At 46.8% G+C, this 21,341-nt stretch overlaps 1 protein-coding gene across 2 annotated transcripts in view; it reads left to right on the plus strand.

Moving 5' to 3' along the window:
- BCAR3 (BCAR3 adaptor protein, NSP family member) overlaps positions 1-21,341 on the plus strand; it is a 207,247-nt gene that overhangs the window by 161,656 nt on the left and 24,250 nt on the right. For both annotated transcript variants that reach the window (XM_063939864.1, XM_063939865.1), the window contains 3 exons: positions 2,014-2,129; positions 3,801-3,969; positions 6,592-6,703. In XM_063939864.1, the coding sequence (XP_063795934.1) occupies positions 2,014-2,129; positions 3,801-3,969; positions 6,592-6,703 (397 nt within the window). The remainder of the gene's footprint in view (positions 1-2,013; positions 2,130-3,800; positions 3,970-6,591; positions 6,704-21,341) is intronic.

A 21,341-nucleotide genomic window follows, 5' to 3' on the forward strand; every position in this document is an offset into this window, starting at 1 on the left:
GCCAAGCACTCCCACCGTTTCTCCAGACACGCCTGCGTTTTTTCCGGAAACGGTAGCGTTTTCAGCCACACGCCCATAAAACGCCATACATCCGCCCAGTAACACCCATTTCCTGTCAATCACAATGCGATCGCCGGAGCGATGAAAAAGCCGTGAGTAAAATTACTTTCTTCATAGTAAAGTTACTTGGCGCATGCGCAGTGCGAACATTACGCATGCGCACTAAGAGAATTCTCACTGCGATGCGATGAAAAATACCGAGCGAACAACTCGGAATGAGGGCCCATGTACAGCATTATCACTAAAATTGAAGGTACTATACTTTTGAACTGAACAATTACAGCAATTGTTCTCCTATCTAATCAGAAACCAAATGTAAGCTGCCTGGGGTCTGTTTCCCGCTTGCACAGCTATATCTGTGCCTTTTATAGAAGAAATAGCTATTAATAAAGAACAGCAACTTGCCCTCTGCTGCTTAACAGTTGGCTCATATGCTGTCATTGGATGGGATTTTCTAAAGGTCCATACACACTGAGATTCAGGCTATGCCTGATTCTCACTATGCGATAGGGACTGTGGTCGGTATCGCAAGCACAGATGACTGTGCTTGTGATACCGATTTAGGCTAAGTGACAATTTTGACTATCTTTTACACGAGATAGTCAGAATTGACTTGCCTGCACAGTCTATTATTGCTTGCGATGCCGATCCCGTGGGACCACACATCGGCATTGCAAACTGTTTACACACTGTGCAGTGGCCCTCATTCCGAGTTGATCGCTCGCTAGCTGCTTTCAGCAGCAGTGCACACGCTAGGCCACCGCCCTCTGGGAGTGTATGTTAGCTTAGCAGAATAGCGAACGAAAGGTTAGCAGAACTGCTCGGTTTTTTTTCCATGCAGTTTCAGAGTGGCCCAGAACCTAATCCTAGATTGAGATCACTGCAGTGTGTTCAGTTCCTGGTTTGACGTCACAAACACGCCCTGCGTTCGGCCAGCCACTCCCCCGTTTCTTCAGCCACTCCTGCGTTTTTAACTGACACGCCTGCGTTTTTTAGCACACTCCCGGAAAACGCTCAGTTACCTTCCAGAAACACCCACTTCCTGTCAATCACTCACCGATCAGCAGAGCGACAGAAAAGCGTTGTTCGGCCCTGTGTAAAATTGCATAGTTTTGTGTGAAAGTACTTAGCGTGTGCGCCCTGCGGCCCATACACGTGCGCAGAACAGCCGGTTTTTAGCCTGATCGCTATGCTGCGAAAAACGTCAGCGAGCGATCAACTCTGAATGACCCCCAATATGCACTAACTTCTAGTCAAAATCGTAAGAAAAGTTCAGTGCATATCGCACCGTGTGTACACACCATTACACACATCTATGTATATTTACAGATATGGGATCAATATTTGGAATACTCAGAACATGGTGTTCTCTGGATAAGAAGTGTCCCCAGAATTTGGAGTGAAATACCCAAAATATACTAGCAATTTACTAATGACCACTATCTTTTCTAACACTGCCCCTACTTTGCAATTATTCTTATTATCCTCATTTTATTGTATTTTGGGGTGGGGGGTATTTGTCTAGTTTTGGAAATGTTTGGATGTTGGATTTCCATGTAAAGTCCCTGAACCTGTATATAGATGCTGCACAATTGCTTTTGAGGTAATGTACTGTACCTCATTTTTGCTATTTATTCCTTGTTTATAAATATTGTATTGACCACCCAAACCTCTGAAAATGGCCATTGTTTTCTAGATGCCAGCTAATCTGCAGCTTAGTAAATTTAGGCAATAGTATTCAATCAAATTGTTTTTGTGTTGCTTTAAACCTTTTCATATCGGAACAGTGTTACAATGTTATACATAAATTATGGAACTTTGTAGGTTCCCCCTAAGCACTTTACTCTTCACACCAAAGTCAAATATATTTTCTACAATGAGTTCCAGAGAATGAGTATAAATTATCATACTGTCAATATCGTTCTTCCTGAACACAGACGTATGCACTTGCAGGTTGCCAGGATACTGGATGTCTCCTCAGAAATGGGAAGAAACATGGGAGTGAGCTGTGGACTGGAACTAATCACCCTACCCTATGGACACCAACTGCGCCTAGACTTAATAGAACGGTAAACATCCTCATCAGTAGCTTTATAGCTGTGTGCGTAGTCTGATGGGTAGGAGCAGCTGTGGCTGAAGGCACACAGACTTACAGAATATATCCATGTTTATACCATTAGGTGGTAAAGCTACAGTACATGTTACATAGGTACAGTAACAGCCGCCACTAGAAAGCCGACTTCTCCAGGAGAGGGACTGACCACCCCATACACAGGTGCTTAAAAACCGCACTATACGTACATGTGCACAGCCGGTCAGTGTGGTGTAACAGGGACTTATTTACAGCCTACTATGCGCAATTTCTGCTCTGGAAAAATGTGTACACCCAGGACAAAACACTGAACGGAAAGTAGTATTTTTGGAACTCATTATCCAGCATCTAACCTCAAATCTAGTACCAGCATTTTATGGGATCCGGTGTCTAGGTCGACAAGACTTAGGTCGACAGTAAATAGGTCAACATCGTTTCATCGACATGACAAAAAATCGACATGAGTTTTTCATATTTTTTATACTTTACGATCCACGTGGACTACAGTTGGGAACGGTAACCTGTGCCAAGCGCAGCAAGGCACCTTGCCTGAAGCATGGTGCGCGGACGCGATACACTAATTGGGGTTCCCGGTCACACTACGAAAAGAACGACAACAAAAAAATGACAAACACTCAAGTTGACCTTTTTTCATGTCGACATAGAGTTCCTGTCGACCTACTTACTGTCGGCCTAAGTCTAGTCTATCTAACATACCACACCCCATTTTATACATTGGACACCATCAATAAGCTAGCTTTGTAACCCCTTTATATTTCATTTGAGTTTGTGACACACATATCTCCTGGGGTATTTCAGCTCAGATTATTATACATACAATGCCAAAGGATCTACCATAGTAATGGGGCTAGAGATGAGATAATGCAAGTAAATAAAACCATTGAAAACTATGCTCTAACTCAGTGTTCCTCAGCGCTGGTATCCGGATTGAAGATAGTATATAGAGTCAGTGGTTGCAACAGTTAAATGGTCAACAGGTGCAAAAGCTTGACCTGCAAAGTGTTGTCACATGGTGTTTCATGATGTTTGGGGTTAGGATGGTAAGAGTTAGGTGGTAGAAGGGGATTGTTAGGGTTTTACACTAGGTGGAGTGTTCGGGTTTGGAGTACGGTTAAAATAACAACAACAAAAAAGGGTCAACCTTTACTGTGTTGACCCCTTAACTGTCAACCAGTTGACCTTTTGACTATATACGGTTGACCTTTTAATCCACACACCTCAGCTCTGATCTGCCAGCACCCACAGGGAGTAATTCCATAATACAGCACCAGCCAATTAATCCATTTTATTAGGACAGCAATTAGTTTCTCCAAACTAGATTTTCTGGAATTAGGAAACCGGCTGTGGCACTGATCTGCGCAGGCCGCATGCACACACACGTTGGAGAGGGAGTGCCACAACACTCTATGTTTCTAGCGCCAGGCTGTCCACAGGTCAGTAGACATCACTTGTAGGGTTACTTGAGGATTGGATTTGATACTTCCAGCTCTAGTTCACAGCTACCCGAAAATCTGGTGTTTCTGCTGTTGGGGAACTAAAAGTCCAAGCATGCCAAACTTGTTTGATGCCAAAGATTGTATGAGGCTTCTAGAATGTAATGTTCAATTGTAGCATATTACAATTCCAGACATACCACCATGGCCATAGGTATTGCTGTGGATATCTTGGGATGTACAGGAAATCTGGAAGAGCGAGTTGCCACTCTGAACAAAATCATCCAACTTGCAGTAGAGCTGAAGGATTTGGGAGACTACTTCGCATTCACTTCCATTATGAAAGCGCTGGAAATGCCTCAGGTAATTGCACATTAGTGATAGATAGATATGAGAGAGAGAGAATTGGGTGTGTTATGCAAAATCAGAACTTTAGGTCAGAACTTTAGGTCTTTTTGGGAAATTGTTAATTGATAAGCGTGGTAAAAAAATAACTTTTAGAATGCTTTAAAATATAGAAGTTTTAATAGTTTATTTTAGCAACTAACAAAATGCAAAGTGAATGAACAGAAGAGAAATCTAAATTAAATCAGTATTTGGTGTGACCACCCTTTGCCTTCAAAACAGCAGCCGTTCTTCTACGTGCTCTTAAGGGCCCTACACATTTAAAGATCCACCGCCGCCGAGCTGCCCAACGGCGGATATGGCCAACGGGCAACCCGGCGGCGGGGGGGGGGGGGGGGAGTGAGTGAAGTTATTTCACTCCCCCCGTCACACGGCTCCATAGAAGTGCAGGTAAATATGGACGAGATCGTCCATATTGGCCTGCATGCACAGCCGACGGGGCACCAGCGATGAACGAGCGCGGGGCCGCGCATCGTTCATCGCTGGTGCCTCCACACTCAAAGATATGTACGGTATCTCGTTCATTAATGAACGAGATCGTTCATATCTTTGACTGATATCGCCCAGTGTGTAGGGCCTATTAGACACCGTTTTCGAAGGAACTCTGCAGAGAGGTTGTTCCAAACATCTTGCATTAATTCAGAAAAGTAAACTATTAACACTTCTGTTTTTGAAAGCATTCCAAAATGATTTCCACACCTGCTTAAAACTTTTTGCACAATACTGTACATATAGTCACTTTAGATGTGAGTGGTTTCAGGTAGAGGGGTTTGCTTGTCAAGTGTTCTAACTGGAGCCACTACCATCTATATATCTGACACATTTAAAGTGACTATGGCCCTCATTCCGAGTCGATCGCTAGCTGCCGTTCGCAGCGCAGCGATCAGGCTAAAAATCGGCAATTCTGCGCATGCGCGACGTACTTTCACAAAATCCAATGCAGTTTTACACAAGCTCTAGCGACGCTTTTCAGTCGCACTGCAGGCCGCAGAGTGATTGACAGGAAGTGGGTGTTTATGGGTGGTAACTGACCGTTTTCGGGGAGTGTGTGTAAAAACGCAGGAGTGGCTGGGGAAACTTAGGCGTGGCTGAGCGAACGCAGGGCGTGTTTGTGACGTCAAAACAGGAACTAAACAGTCTGAAGTGATCGCTAGCTAGGAGTAAGTCTCGAGCTACTCTGACACTGCACAATCTTTTTTTGTAGCAGCGCAGCGATCCTTTCGTTCACACTTCTGCTAAGCTAAGATACATTCCCAGAGGGCGGCGGCTTAGCGTTTGCACTGCTGCTAAAAGCAGCTAGCGAGCGATCAACTCGGAATGAGGGCCTATATTTCTATGCAGGTATTCAATGCATGTCAGATCCTCTCTGACGGAGAGGATCAGACATTGCAGTATTCAATTCTTGGGCAATTCAGACAGGTTTTGCCAGTTTTTCGACAATGCTGATCCGACTTTTTTTAAGTTGGATCAGCATTGTCGAAAACGGGCCAAAATCCTGTCTGAATTGCCCGCGATTTTGCCAAAACCCGTAGATCCATGGCTAATCCACCGATCCACATGGTATTCGACAAGTGACGTTTTTTCTGACAGTCGGAAAAATGGCATTGCATTGAATAGGTCGAATGCAAAGTCAACCTATTCCTGTCGAAAAGTGCCGGCATTTCTGACTGTCAGAAATACCTGCATTAATTGACTCTTATGTGTATACAATAACATAATTATTTACTTATATATTCCTCCAATAGATTGGTATATCTAATGCAGTGGTTCTCAAACTCGGCCCTCATTACCCCACACGGTGCATGTTTTGCAGGTAACCCAGCAGGTGCACAGGTGTATTAATTACTCACACACACATTTTAAAAGGTCCGCAGGTGCAGTTAATTATGTCACTTGTGATTCTGTGCGGAGACCTGCAAAACATGCACTTAGGGGGTAATTCGAAGTTGATCGCAGCAGGAAATGTTTAAGCAGTTGGGCAAAACCATGTGCACTGCAGGGGAGGCAGATATAACATGTGCAGAGAGAGTTAGATTTGGGTGGGTTATTTTGTTTCTGTGCAGGGTAAATACTGGCTGCTTTATTTTTACACTGCAATTTAGAATGCAGATTGAACTCACCACACCCAAATCTAACTCTCTCTTCACATGTTATATCTGCCTCCCCTGCAGTGCACATGGTTTTGCCCAACTGCTAACCAAATTCCTGCTGCGATCAACTTGGAATTACCCCCTAAGTGGGGTAATGAGGACTGAGTTTGCAGACCTATGATCTAATGAGTGCAAGTTGCAGACAATTTATTTTTAGATAATCAATTATTTCTTTATATTTTAATATTTCATTGTATTGCTTTGATCATCTGAGGTTTTTTTTTATTAATTGAACAATACAGGTTATAGTTTAAAATAAGGGTATACCTTTCCCCCCTATGTATACCAACTCTGTATGATAAGAGCCCAGTGCACTGAGCAAATGGCTCTTTCTTCTCCCTCTCCGTAACTAATAAATTCAGCCCTTCAATAGCAGCACAAGTGGGATTGCAGCTGGAGTAACTATAGTGTGTGTTTCACTTCTAAATAGATTACAAGGCTGGAGAACACATGGACCATTCTGAGGCACCAGTACACGCAGACCGCAATCACTTATGAAAAACAGCTTAAGCCCTTTAGCAAAGCTTTGCATGAAGGTTCAGGTAAGAGACAAACATCTCCTTAGCATTCATGGTACAAGTAATCCTCATTATAAATGCTGTCCTGTGGAATCATGGACATCTCAGGGTGCACTGCAGTTAAAGTACATGGATAGTTCCAGTGCTTCCATTTGTAAAACCAATGTAAAAGTACAGTATAGTACATTTTCACTGGCCAGAACAGGACGGAACAACAGGTAATATGTGACCAGAGCACCAATGTGCCAATCAGATTAGCTGTGGTCCCGCTGAGAGAAAAGAATGAAGGAAGATGTCTGATCGCTGTGGTTGCAGCATGTTTTACATGGAATTATGCTACAAAGTAAATTACGGTTCCTGGATACATAATTTTGGGGCAGATGTATTAACCTGGAGAACGCATAAGGAAGTGATAAACCAGTGATATGTGCAAGGTGATAAAGGCACCAGCCAAGAAGATCCTAACTGTTAATTTACATATTGGAGCTGATTGGCTGATGCCTTTATCACCTTGCACATATCACTGGTTTATCACTTCCTTATTCCTTCTCCAGGTTAATACATCTACCCCATTGTTATGTAAGCCATTGGTACAACATTGCACTATTGCCTTCTATTCCAGGTATCAATGATCACACTGGATTAGACAGCGCCCCTTCTTACAGCAGCCAGTTACTGAGACTTCCCACTGTTCTTACTAAATATTAATGTTTAATCACTACATAAAGTAACTTTCTCTTACGTCCTAGAGGATGCTGGGGACTCCGTAAGGACCACGGGGATAGACGGGCTCCGCAGGAGACATGGGCACTTTAAGAAAGAACTTTAGGTATGGGTGTGCACTGGCTCCTCCCTCTATGCTCTTCCTCCAGACCTCAGTTTACTACTGTGCCCAGAGGAGACTGGGTGCATTACAGGGAGCTCTCCTGAGTTTCCTGAAAGAAAATAGGATTTTGGTACTTACCAGGTAAATCCTTTTCTTTGAATCCATAGGGGGCACTGGAGTACTCTTGGGATATGGACGGCTTCCGCAGGAACAGGGCACTGAATATTTAAATTTAGAACTCTCCACCCCTCCATATCCCAGAGTACCTCAGTGTTTTTTACTGAGCCGAACAGGAGCTATAGAGAGGTTGACAATGGAGAATTACATATAACATAACAGACAACAATAAAGTTGACACATAACGTTACTGACAACTAAACAGTTGACACCATAACCGATAGAACTTGATAATTTGAACCAGTCGGTGAAAGTGTGTTACCATAAGATCCCCTGAACTTACCACAAACCAGGTAAAACTGCTCTGGGTGGGCGTCCAGTGCCCCCTATGGATTCATGAAAAGGATTTACCAGGTAAGTACCAAAATCATATTTTCTTTTTCATCCACTAGGGGTCACTGGAGTACTCTTGGGACGTACCAAAGTTTTCCCCGTGGGTGGGAGAGCTGTTTGGCACCTGTAACACTAGGCGGCCAAAGCTAGATGCTGATGCCGCAAACGTATCAAACTTGTAAAAGCGCACAAACGCGTGCACTGATGACCATGTAGCCGCACGGCAAAGCTGCGTCGTAGAAGCCCCACGACCAGCTGCCCATGAAGTTCCCACAAGAACGTGTGGAATTAGCTGTTACTGATGTAGGCGGCTGTAACCTAGCATGAAGGTAAGCCTGACGTATGGTCAGTTTAATCCATCTGGATAAGGTCTGCTTAGAAGCTGGCCAACCCATCTTGGCAGCATCATAGAGAACAAACAACGTATCCGTTTTACGAACTGTAGACGTTCGGGATACATAAACGCGTAATGCGCGTACCACATCCAGAGTTCCAGAATGTGCTGTCAACACAGGAACTACTATTGGTTGATTGATGTGAAAAGATGACACTACCTTTGGTAAGAAAACGGAATTCGTCCGAAGTTCCGCTCTGTCATCATGAAACACCAAATACGGTGGCTTGCACGACAAGGCACCCAAATCTGAAACACGCCTTGCTGAAGCTAAGGCTAGGAGAAAAATTGTTTTCCAAGTGAGAAACTTAATATCCACTTGTTGTAAGGGTTCAAAATATGAAGACTGTAAGAAATCTAAAACCAGATTCAAGTCCCATGGCGCTGTAGGTGGAATGAATGGAGGCTGCACTCTGAGGACACCTTGCAGAAAGGTGTGTACATACGGCAATAGAGCCAATCGTCTTTGAAAGTAAATTGACAAAGCAGATACCTGCACCTTTAGTGTAGATAAACGCAGTCCTCCATCTAACCCCGTCTGTAGAAATAACAAAAGATGGGATAACTTGAAAGATGATGTCGGAATCTTATGAGCTTCACACCAACCTATATAGGCACGCCAAATTCTGTAATAATGAGCTGCCGTTACTGGCTTCCTAGCTCGTAACATGGTTGGTATAACCGATTCTGGAATGCCCTCTCTTCTTAAGACAACAGCCACCCCGTCAAACGCAGCCGCGCTAAATCGGGGTAAAGGAACGGACCCTGTTGTAACAGGTCCGGACGTAGTAAGAGCGGCCAAGGATCGTCTGCGAGTAGTCCGCGTAGATCCGAGAACTAAGCTCTCCGAGGCCAATGAGGCGCCACTAGTATGACTGTGGCGGACTCTCTTTTGATCCGTTTTAGCAACAGAGGGAGCAGCGGAAACGGTGGAAACGGATACACGAGGCTGTAAGGCCACGCGATTGTGAGAGCATCCACTGCCTTTGGATCTCGCGTTCTGGACACATACTGGGGCGTTTGGTGATTGTGGTGAGATGCCATCAGGTACACTTGAGGGTAACCCCACCTCTGGACCAACATGTGAAACACTTCTGGATTTAATGCCCATTCTCCTGGATGAAAATCCCGACGGCTGAGATAATCCGCCTCCCAGTTGTCCACTCCCGGAATGAACACTGCCGACAATATCACTTGGTGATGCTCGGCCCAATTTAGGATTCAAGCTACTTCCCGCATTGCCATGCGGCTTCTTGTTCCTCCTTTGTTGATGTACGCGACCGCCGTCGCGTTGTCTGACTGCACTTGGACCGTCTGAGACCGGAGCATGTGCACTGCTTGTCGTAGCGCATTGTTAATTTCCCGGAGTTCCAGGACATTTATAGACAGCAATCTTTCGTGATCCGCCCAGAGACCCTGGAGCTGACAATTTTGAACTACTGCTCCCCAACCTCTGAGACTCGCGTCCGTCGTTAGAATTATCCAATTCCAGGCGCCGAACCGTTTTCCTGCGGTTAGATTGTGTACTTTGAGCCACCAGAGTAGAGATACCCTGGCCCGTGGCGACAACCTCACCCTGTGGTGAATCTGCAGATGCGAGCCCGACCACTGTGCGAGCATATCCAGTTGAAAAGGACGTGAGTGAAATCTTCCGAACTGAAGCGCTTCGAAAGCAGCCACCATTGTGCCTAAGAGGCGAATGCACAAATGTACAGAGACTGTGCGTGGCTTGAGCACTAATTGTACCAGATGACGAATAATCTGTACTTTCTGTTCTGGTAGGTAAATTCTTTGATTTACCGTATCGAGAATCATACCTAGGAATTGAAGTCGTTGAGACGGAATTAGATGTGATTTCTTGAAGTTGACAATCCAACCGTGCTGAACTAGTACATTGTACGTTAGCAACGCATGTTGGAGGAGCATCTGTTGAGACGGAGCTTTGATGAGCAGATCGTCCAAGTACAGAACTATTATCACTCCCAGGGATCTGAGATGAGCTATCATCACAGACATCACTTTGGTGAATACTCGAGGCGCTGACGAGAGGCCAAACGGTAGAGCCTGAAACTGGTAATGGTTCTGCCGTATCGCAAAATGCAAGAACCTCTGATGAGGAGGCCAAATCGGAATGTGTAAGTACGCATCCTTGAGATCTAGCGCAATCATGAATTCCTGTGGCTCTAAACCTGCAATTACTGACCGCAGAGATTCCATCTTGAATCTGTAGTAAGTGACATACTGATTGAGACCCTTTAGGTTCAATATTGGCCTGACGGAGCCATCCGGCTTTGGTACCACAAACAGACTGGAATAATAACCCTGACCTTGTTGTTGTACAGGGACCGGAATCAAAACTGCTGAATCCAGCAGGGACTGAATGGCAATTTGCAGAACCGCCCTCTTGTCGTCCGACAGAGGCAGTCCTGTCTTGAAAAACCACAGTGGCGGAAAACAGTCGAACTCTATTTTGTAACCTTTTAACACTAAATTGCGGATCCACCCATCTGTGGATGTCTGGAACCATGCCAAATGGACAGTCTGAAGGCGTGCTCCCACAATTGGAGATCCGAGATGGGCTGGGAGCCCGTCATGCCACTGGCTTGTCGGTGACCTTGGCGTCGGTTTGTTGGAAACCACGTCCTCGACCTCGTCTACCAGGCGTGGCTGTTCCTCTACCACGGCCTCGAAAGGGCTGAGGTCTAAAGGATTTGAACGCCAGGCCAGAGTATTTCCGTCTGGGTACCATTGGAGACAATGGTAGGAAAACAGATTTTCCTCCCGTGGCCTCAGAAATCCATTTGTCCAATTCAGGACCAAACAACTTCTCGCCACCGTAAGGTAACGCCTCTATACCCCTTTGGACCTCTGCCTCCGCTTGCCAAGAACGCAGCCAGAGTGCTCGTCGTACTGTAACTAGCGACGATGAAATGCGAGAAGTGAGCTGACAGACGTCAGTAGAAGCTGTACATAGATACTCAGCAGCTTCACAAATTTGATCAGCAAGAAGTATAAGGTGATCGTCATGTAGGGCAGGCTTGAGTTCTGTTATCCATACAATTAGCGCCTTAGTGACCCAAATGCCAACCAACCCAGGTCTAAGCAACACTCCTGATGCTATATACATGGACTTTAGCATAGCTTCTATTTTACGGTCTGAAGGGTCTTTAAGCGTAGTAGCCGTTGGTACTGGTATGGTTAATTTCTGTGTAAGTTTTGACACACACGAATCCACCATTGGCGGATTCTCCCATGTACATGTTACAGACTCTGGAAACGGGTAACTAGACTTAAATCTGCGAGGTATAGAAAACCGTTTATCTGGATTCTTTCGTGTTTCTACTAACATCTTATTAAGAGATTCCGAAACAGGAAAACACATTGGAGATCTCTTTCGTTTAGTAAAGACGACTTCATCATTTGTCAGAGGCTCCTCAGTTTCTTTAAACTTCAGAGACTGACGCACCGCTCTGATGAGATTAGTAATGCCTGGGCTGTCAAAATCTTCACTATCTGACTACTGGTCTACTTCGCCCTCCTCACCCTCATATTGCGCAGTGAGGTCTGGCATAGAATCGTCAGAATGCAACATAGCAGAAACTGGTAAATTATAAGACCAAATGAAATTTATCCCTTCTACCCAAAATGGATTTGGACTTTTGGCAAGGTTGAGACGCCTCCGGTAGTTCTGGCGGTCTCAGCCGAGACTCAGATCTTGCCGCTCTTGTCGAGCGGCAGCCAATTCTGATTGCAATCCAGCCATGACATCTGTTAGCATAGCCCATGGAGGGTCCGGAAATGAAACCGGTTTGAAACAGGAGCGGAAATTGTATTCGTAGCTGAATTCACAAAACATACTGAACATGTGGTAGATCCATCCGGTAACACACTGTTACAGACCTTGCAGTGAAACTGCTTTTTAGTTTTTGCTGGTGCCTTACTCATTATGCAGAGAGACAATACAATACACAAAAACAGACAACTTGCACAACTCAGTAAAATAGTACTAAGGTGTGTGTGTGTGTGTGTGTGTATGTATGTATATGTATGTGTGTGTATATATATATATATATATCTCTGGCCAAGTGCAGTACATGTGGCCAGTCCTATATGAAATGTGATCCCAAATTCCCACTAACACCCCTGCGCCTCCGGTGGAGTAGAGATGTAGGACAGGAACGTTCTGGAATCACAACAGGAAGAACAGGAAGCATGGTTAAAATGGCATCCATGCCATGCTTACAGTTATAATCACAGTACAGGTTATAATTTTGTGAAACACATATATAACCTGGGAATAGTCTGTTTAATAACAAAGTCTGTTAATAAAGGCTTAATAGCCTATGCTGTTTTATAACCTATGCAGCCTTGTATACTGCTGCTGCTATGGGTACATCCCCCCCCCCCCCCCCCTCCGGCAACAGACTCCCTGCATCGAGGGACTGAGGGGAGAGAAGCAGACCTACTTCTGTGAGTTTCAAGGCTCTGCTTCTTAGGCTACTGGACACCATTAGCTCCAGAGGGATCGGTACGCAGGTCTCACCCTCGCCGTCCGTCCCAGAGCCGCGCCGCCGTCCTCCTCGCAGAGCCGGAAGATAGAAGCCGGGTGAGTATGAGAAGAAAGAAGACTTCAGAGGCGGCAGAAGACTTCAGATCTTCGCTGAGGTAAAGCTGTGCGCCATTGCTCCCACACAGCACACACAAACAGCAGTCACTGTAAGGGTGCAGGGCGCAGGGGGGGGGGGGGGCCCTGGGCAGCAATATAAACCTCAATTCTGGCAATAAACATATATACACAGGCTGGGCACTGTATATATAAAGAGCCCCCGCCAGTTTCTTATATATTTTAGCGGGACAGAAGCCCACCGCTGAGGGGGCGGGGCTTCTTCCTCAGCACTCACCAGCGCCATTTTCTCCACAGCACAGCGCTGAGAGGAAGCTCCCCGGACTCTCCCCTGCTTATCCACAGTGAAAGAGGGTTTTAAAGAAGGGGGGGGGGGGCACATAATTTGGCGCAAATATACAGATTCAGCGCTACTGGGTAAACATATTGCGTGTGTTTTTTCCTGGGTCATTAGCGCTGGGTGTGTGCTGGCATTCTCTCTCTCTCTCTCTCCCTCTCTCCAAAGGGCCTTGTGGGGGAACTGTCTTCAGATAAGAGGATTCCCTGAGTGTGTGGTGTGTCAGTACGCGTGTGTCGACATGTCTGAGGTGGAAGGCTCTCCTAGGGAGGAGGTGGAGCAAATGTGTGTGGTGTCTCCGTCGGCAACGCCGACACCTGACTGGATGGATATGTGGAATGTTTTAAGTGCTAATGTGAAATTATTGCACAAAAGATTAGACAAAGCTGAAGCTAGGGAACAGCCAGGGAGTAAACCCATGTCTGTCCCTATGTCACAGGGACCTTCGGGGTCTCAAAAGCGCCCACTATCCCAAATAGTAGACACTGATACCGACACGGATTCTGACTCCAGTGTCGACTACGATGATGCAAAGTTACAGCCAAAATTGGCTAAAACTATTCGATATATGATTATTGCAATAAAAGATGTTTTGCATATCACAGAGGAACCCCCTGTCCCTGACACGAGGGTACACATGTATAAGGGAAAGAAGCCTGAGGTAACCTTTCCCCCCTCATGAGCTGAACAAGTTGTGTGAAAAAGCGTGGGAATCTCCAGACAAGAAACTGCAGATTCCCAAAAGGATTCTTATGGCGTATCCTTTCCCGGCAAAGGAGAGGATACAGTGGGAATCCTCCCCTAGGGTGGACAAGGCGTTGACACGCTTATCCAAAAAGGTAGCGCTGCCATCCCAAGATACGGCTACCCTCGGGGATCCTGCTGATCGCAAGCAGGAGGTTACTTTGAAGTCCATTTACACACATTCTGGTACCTTACTCAGACCAGCGATTGCGTTGTCTTGGGTTTGTAGCGCTGTAGCAGCATGGGCGGATACCTTATCAGCGGAGATTGAGATCCTGGATAAGGATACCATTTTATTGACCCTAGGACATATAAAAGATGCTGTCTTATATATGAGAGATGCTCAGAGACATTGGTCTACTGAGTTCTAGAGTCAACGCTATGTCGATTTCTGCTAGACGAGTCCTATGGACCCGGCAATGGACTCAATGCCGACTCAAAGAGGCATATGGAGGTTTTGCCTTACAGGGGTGAGGAATTGTTTGGGGAAGGTCTCTCGGACCTGGTCTCCACAGCTACAGCTGGTAAATCAGATTTTTTGCCTTATATTCCCTCACAACCTAAGAAAGCGCCACATTATCAAATGCAGTCCTTTCGGTCACAGAGAAATAAGAGAGTACGAGGTGCGTCCTTTCTTGCCAGAGGTAAGGGCAGAGGGAAAAAGCTGCACAACACAGCTAGTTACCAGGAACAGAAGTCCTCCCCGGCCTCTACAAAATCCACCGCATGACGCTGGGGCTCCGCTAAGGGAGTCCGCCCCAGTGGGGGCACGTCTTCGAATTTTCAGCCACATCTGGGTTCACTCACGGGTGGATCCCTGGGCAATAGACATTGTTTCTCAGGGTTACAAGCGGGAATTCGAAGAGGTGCCTCTTCGCCGGTTTTTCAAATTGGCCCTACCGGCTTCTCCCCCAGGAAGGGAGATAGTGTTAAATGCAATTCACAAATTGTATCTTCAACAGGTGGTGGTCAAGGTTCCCCTACTTCAACAAGGGAGGGGATATTACTCAACCCTGTTTGTAGTCCCGAAACCAGACGGTTCGGTCAGACCCATTTTAAATTTAAAATCCCTGAACCTATACTTGAAAAGGTTCAAGTTCAAGATGGAATCGCTCAGAGCGGTCATCGCCAGCCTGGAAGGAGGGGATTTTATGGTATCTCTGGACACAAAGGATGCGTACCTTCATGTTCCCATATATCCACCTCATCAGGCGTACCTGAGATTTGCGGTACAGGATTGTCATTACCAATTTCAGACGTTGCCGTTTGGGCTTTCCACGGCCCCGAGGATTTTCACCAAGGTAATGGCGGAAATGATGGTGCTCCTGCGCAAGCAGGGTGTAACAATTATCCCGTACTTGGACGATCTCCTCATAAAAGCGAGATCAAGAGAGCAGTTACTGAACAGCGTGTCACTTTCACTGAAGGTGTTAAAGCAACACGGCTGGATTCTCAATATCCCGAAGTCGCAGTTGGTTCCTACGACTCGTCTGACTTTCTTGGGCATGATTCTGGATATGGACCAGAAAAGGGTTTATCTTCCGATAGAAAAGGCTCAGGAACTCATGACTCTGGTCAGGAACCTATTGAAGCCAAAACAGGTGTCAATGCATCACTGCACTCGAGTCCTGGGAAAGATGGTGCCATCTTACGAGGCCATTCCCTTCGGTAGGTTCCATGCGAGGACCTTCCAATGGGACCTACTGGACAAGTGGTCTGGGTCACATCTACAAATTCATCAGTTGATCACCCTGTCCCCCAGGGCCAGGGCATCTCTCCTGTGGTGGCTGCAGAGTGCTCCTTCTAGAGGGCAGCAGGTTCGGCATTCAGGACTGTGTTCTGGTGACCACGGACGCGAGCCTCCGAGGTTGGGGAGCAGTCACACAGGGAAGAAACTTCCAAGGTCTTTGGTCAAGTCAAGAGACTTGTCTTCACATCAACGTCCTGGAGCTGAGGGCCATATACAACGCCCTTCGTCAAGCGGAGACCTTGCTTCGCGACCTACCAGTTCTGATCCAGTCAGACAACATCACCGCAGTGGCTCATGTAAACCGCCAAGGCGGCACAAGGAGCAGAGTGACAGAAGCCACCAGGATTCTTCGCTGGGCGGAAAATCATGTAAGCGCACTGTCAGCAGTGTTCATTCTGGGAGTGGACAACTGGGAAGCAGACTTCCTCAGCAGGCACGACCTGTATCCAGGAGAGTGGGGACTTCATCCTTCATCAGGAAGTCTTTACACAGATTGTAAGTCAGTGGGGACTGCCCCAGATAGACATGATGGCGTCCCGCCTCAACAAAAAGCTACAGAGGTATTGCGCCAGGTCAAGAGACCCTCAGGCGGTAGCTGTGGACGCCCTAGTGACACCGTGGGTGTTTCAGTCGGTCTATGTGTTTCCTCCTCTTCCTCTCATCCCAAAGGTGTTGAGAATAATAAGAAAAAGAGGAGTACAGACAATTCTCATTGTTCCATATTGGCCGCGAAGGTCCTGGTATCCGGATCTGCAGGAGATGCTCACAGAAGATCCGTGGCCTCTTCCTCTAAGGCAGGACCTGTTGCAACAGGGGCCCAGTTTGTTCCAAGACTTACCGTGGCTGCGTTTGACGGCATGGTGGTTGAACGCCGGATCCTAGCGGAAAAGGACATTCCGGATGAGGTCATTCCTACTCTGATAAAGGCTAGGAAGGACATGACAGCTAAACATTATCACCGTATATGGCGAAAGTATGTTTCTTGGTGTGAGGCCAGGAATGCTCCTACGGAAGAATTCCATCTGGGCCATTTCCTTCACTTCCTACAAACTGGAGTGAATTTGGGCCTAAAATTAGGCTCCATTAAGGTTCAGATTTCGGCCTTATCCATTTTCTTTCAGAAAGAATTAGCTTCTCTCCCAGAAGTACAGACTTTTGTGAAGGGAGTGCTGCATATTCAGACTCCTTTTGTACCTCCAGTGGTGCCTTGGGATCTGAATGTGGTGTTGAGTTTCCTTAAGTCGCACTGTTTTGAACCACTTAAAACGGTGGAGTTAAAATATCTCACTTGGAAGGTGGTCATGTTGTTAGCCTTAGCTTCGGCTAGGCGAGTGTCTGAATTGGCGTCCTCAATTTTTGCCTAAGGTGGTGTCATCTTTTCATATGAACCAACCTATTGTGGTGCCTGTGGCTACGCGAGACTTGGAGGATTCCGAGTCCCTTGATGTGGTCAGGGCTTTGAAAATTTACGTGGCCAGAACGGCTAGAGTCAGAAAAACAGAAGCACTGTTTGTCCTGTATGCAGCCAACAAGGTTGGCGCTCCTGCTTCAAAGCAGACTATTGCTCGCTGGATCTGTAACACGATTCAGCAGGCTCATTCTACGGCTGGATTGCCGTTACCAAAATCGGTCAAGGCCCAGTCCGCTAGGAAGGTGGGCTCTGCTTGGGCGGCTGCCCTAGGGGTCTCGGCACTACAGCTGTGCCGAGCTGCTACTTGGTCAGGTTCAAACACCTTTGCAAAATTCTATAAGTTTGATACCCTGGAAGAGGAGGACCTCCTGTTTGCTCAGTCGGTGCTGCAGAGTCATCCGCACTCTTCCACCCGTTTGGGAGCTTTGGTATAATCCCCATGGTCCTTACGGAGTCCCCAGCATTCTCTAGGACGTAAGAGAAAATAAGATTTTAAACCTACTGGTAAATCTTTTTCTCGTAGTCCGTAGAGGATGCTGGGCGCCCGTCCCAAGTGCGGACTACTTCTGCAAGACTTGTATAAAGTTTTGCTTACTAAAGGGTTATGTTATAGTTTCATCGGTCTCGGACTGATGCTGTGTTGTTTTCATACTGTTAACTGGTTAGTATATCACAAGTTATACGGTGTGGCTGGTGTGGGCTGGTATGAATCTTGCCCTTGGATTAACAAAAATCCTTTCCTCGTACTGTCCGTCTCCTCTGGGCACAGTTTCTCTAACTGAGGTCTGGAGGAGGGGCATAGAGGGAGGAGCCAGTGCACACCCATACCTAAAGTTCTTTCTTAAAGTGCCCATGTCTCCTGCGGAGCCCGTCTATACCCATGGTCCTTACGGAGTCCCCAGCATCCTCTACGGACTACGAGAAAATAAGAATTTACTTACCGATAATTCTATTTCTCGTAGTCCGTAGTGGATGCTGGGGACTCCGTCAGGACCATGGGGAATAGCGGCTCCGCAGGAGACAGGGCACAAAAATAAAGCTTTAGGATCAGGTGGTGTGTACTGGCTCCTCCCCCTATGACCCTCCTCCAAGCCTCAGTTAGGATACTGTGCCCGGACGAGCGTACACAATAAGGAAGGATATTGAACCCCGGGTAAGACTCATACCAGCCACACCAATCACACCGTATAACTTGTGATCTGAACCCAGTTAACAGTATGACAAACGTAGGAGCCTCTGAACAGACGGCTCACAACAAATAACAACCCGATTTTTTTGTAACAATAACTATGTACAAGTATTGCAGACAATCCGCACTTGGGATGGGCGCCCAGCATCCACTACGGACTACGAGAAATAGAATTATCTGTAAGTAAATTCTTATTTTCTCTAACGTCCTAAGTGGATGCTGGGGACTCCGTCAGGACCATGGGGATTATACCAAAGCTCCCAAACGGGCGGGAGAGTGCGGATGACTCTGCAGCACCGAATGAGAGAACTCAAGGTCCTCCTCAGCCAGGGTATCAAATTTGTAGAATTTTGCAAACGTATTTGCCCCTGACCAAGTAGCAGCTCGGCAGAGTTGTAATGCCGAGACTCCCCGGGCAGCCGCCCAGGATGAGCCCACTTTCCTTGTCAGATTTAGGTTGTGGCAAGCCTGCCACAGAATGTGCAAGTTGAATTGTGCTACAAATCCAACGAGCAATCGTCTGCTTAGAAGCAGGAGCACCCATCTTGTTGGGTGCATACAATATAAGCAGTGAGTCAGACTTTCTGACTCCCGCCGTTCTTGAAATATATATTTTCAATGCCCGGACCACGTCCAACAACTTGGAATCCTCCAACTCGTTAGTAGCCGCAGGCACCACAATAGGCTGGTTCAGGTGAAACGCTGACACCACCTTAGGCAGAAAATGAGGACGCGTCCGCAGTTCTGCCCTGTCCGTATGGAAAATCAGATATGGGCTCTTATATGATAAAGCCGCCAATTCTGATACTCTCCTGGCTGAAGCCAGGGCCAGTAGCATGGTTACTTTCCATGTGAGATACTTCAGCTCCACCGATTTGAGCGGCTCAAACCAATGGGATTTGAGAAAATCCAAGACTACATTAAGATCCCACGGTGCCACTGGGGGCACAACCGGGGGCTGTATATGTAGTACTCCTTTTACAAAAGTCTGGACTTCAGGAACTGAAGCTAATTCTTTCTGGAAGAAAATCGACAGGGCCGAAATTTGAACCTTAATGGACCCCAATTTGAGGCCCATAGACAATCCTGTTTGCAGGAAATGTAGGAATCGACCCAGTTGAAATTCCTCCGTGGGGGCCTTCCTGGCCTCACACCACGCAACATATTTTCTCCAAATGCGGTGATAATGTTGTGCAGTCACCTCCTTCCTGGCTTTTACCAGTGTAGGAATGACCTCTTCCGGAATGCCTTTTTCCTTTAGAATTCGGCGTTCAACCGCCATGCCGTCAAACGCAGCCGCGGTAAGTCTTGGAATAGACACGGTCCCTGCTGAAGCAGGTCCCGTCTTAGAGGTAGAGGCCACGGATCCTCCGTGAGCATCTCTTGAAGTTCCGGGTACCAAGTTCTTCTTGGCCAATCCGGAGCCACTAGTATCGTTCTTACTCCCTTCTGCCGTATAATTCTCAGTACTTTTGGTATGAGAGGCAGAGGAGGGAACACATACACTGACTGGAACACCCACAGTGTTACCAGAGCGTCCACAGCTATTGCCTGAGGATCTCTTGACCTGGCGCAATACCTGTCCAGTTTTTTGTTGAGGCGGGACGCCATCATATCCACCATTGGTTTTTCCCAACGGTTCACAATCATGTGGAAGACTTCTGGATGAAGTCCCCACTCTCCCGGGTGTAGATCGTGTCTGCTGAGGAAGTCTGCTTCCCAGTTGTCCACTCCCGGAATGAATACTGCTGACAGTGCTATCACATGATCTTCCGCCCAGCGAAGAATCCTTGCAGCTTCTGCCATTGCTGTCCTGCTTCTTGTGCCGCCCTGTCTGTTTACGTGGGCGACTGCCGTGATGTTGTCCGACTGGATCAACACCGGCTGACCCTGAAGCAGGGGTTTTGCCAGACTTAGAGCATTGTAAATCGCTCTTAGCTCCAGTATATTTATGTGAAGAGACATCTCCAGGCTTGACCATACTCCCTGGAAGTTTCTTCCTTGTGTGACCGCTCCCCAGCCTCTCAGACTGGCATCCGTGGTCACCAGGACCCAGTCCTGTATGCCGAATCTGCGGCCCTCTAACAGATGAGCACTCTGCAACCACCACAGAAGAGACACCCTTGTCCGTGGCGATAAGGTTATCCGCTGATGCATCTGCGATCCGGACCATTTGTCCAGCAGATCCCACTGAAAAGTTCGTGCGTGGAATCTGCCGAATGGAATCGCTTCGTAAGAAGCCACCATCTTTCCCAGGACTCTTGTGCATTGATGTACAGACACTGTCCCTGGTTTTAGGAGGTTCCTGACAAGTTCGGATAACTCCCTGGCTTTCTCCTCCGGAAGAAACACCTTTTCCTGAACCGTGTCCAGAATCATTCCCAGGAACAGCAGACGTGTTGTCGGGGTCAACTGAGATTTTGGAAAATTCAGAATCCACCCGTGTTGTTGCAGCACTACTTGGGTTAGTGCTACTCCGTCCTCCAGCTGTTCTCTGGACCTTGCCCTTATCAGGAGATCGTCCAAGTAAGGGATAATTAATACGCCTCTTCTTCGCAGAAGAATCATCATTTCGGCCATTACCTTGGTAAAGACCCGAGGTGCCGTGGACAATCCAAACGGCAGCGTCTGAAACTGATAATGACAGTTTTGCACCACGAACCTGAGGTACCCTTGATGTGAAGGGCAAATTGGGACATGCAGGTAAGCATCCTTTATGTCCAGGGACACCATAAAGTCCCCTTCTTCCAGATTCGCTATCACTGCTCTGAGTGATTCCATCTTGAACTTGAATTTTTGTATGTACAGGTTCAAAGATTTCAGATTTAGAATAGGTCTTACCGAGCCGTCCGGCTTCGGTACCACAAATAGCGTGGA

The sequence above is a fragment of the Pseudophryne corroboree genome, chromosome 9 (genome assembly GCF_028390025.1).
Source record: "Pseudophryne corroboree isolate aPseCor3 chromosome 9, aPseCor3.hap2, whole genome shotgun sequence".
NCBI lineage: Eukaryota > Metazoa > Chordata > Amphibia > Anura > Myobatrachidae > Pseudophryne > Pseudophryne corroboree.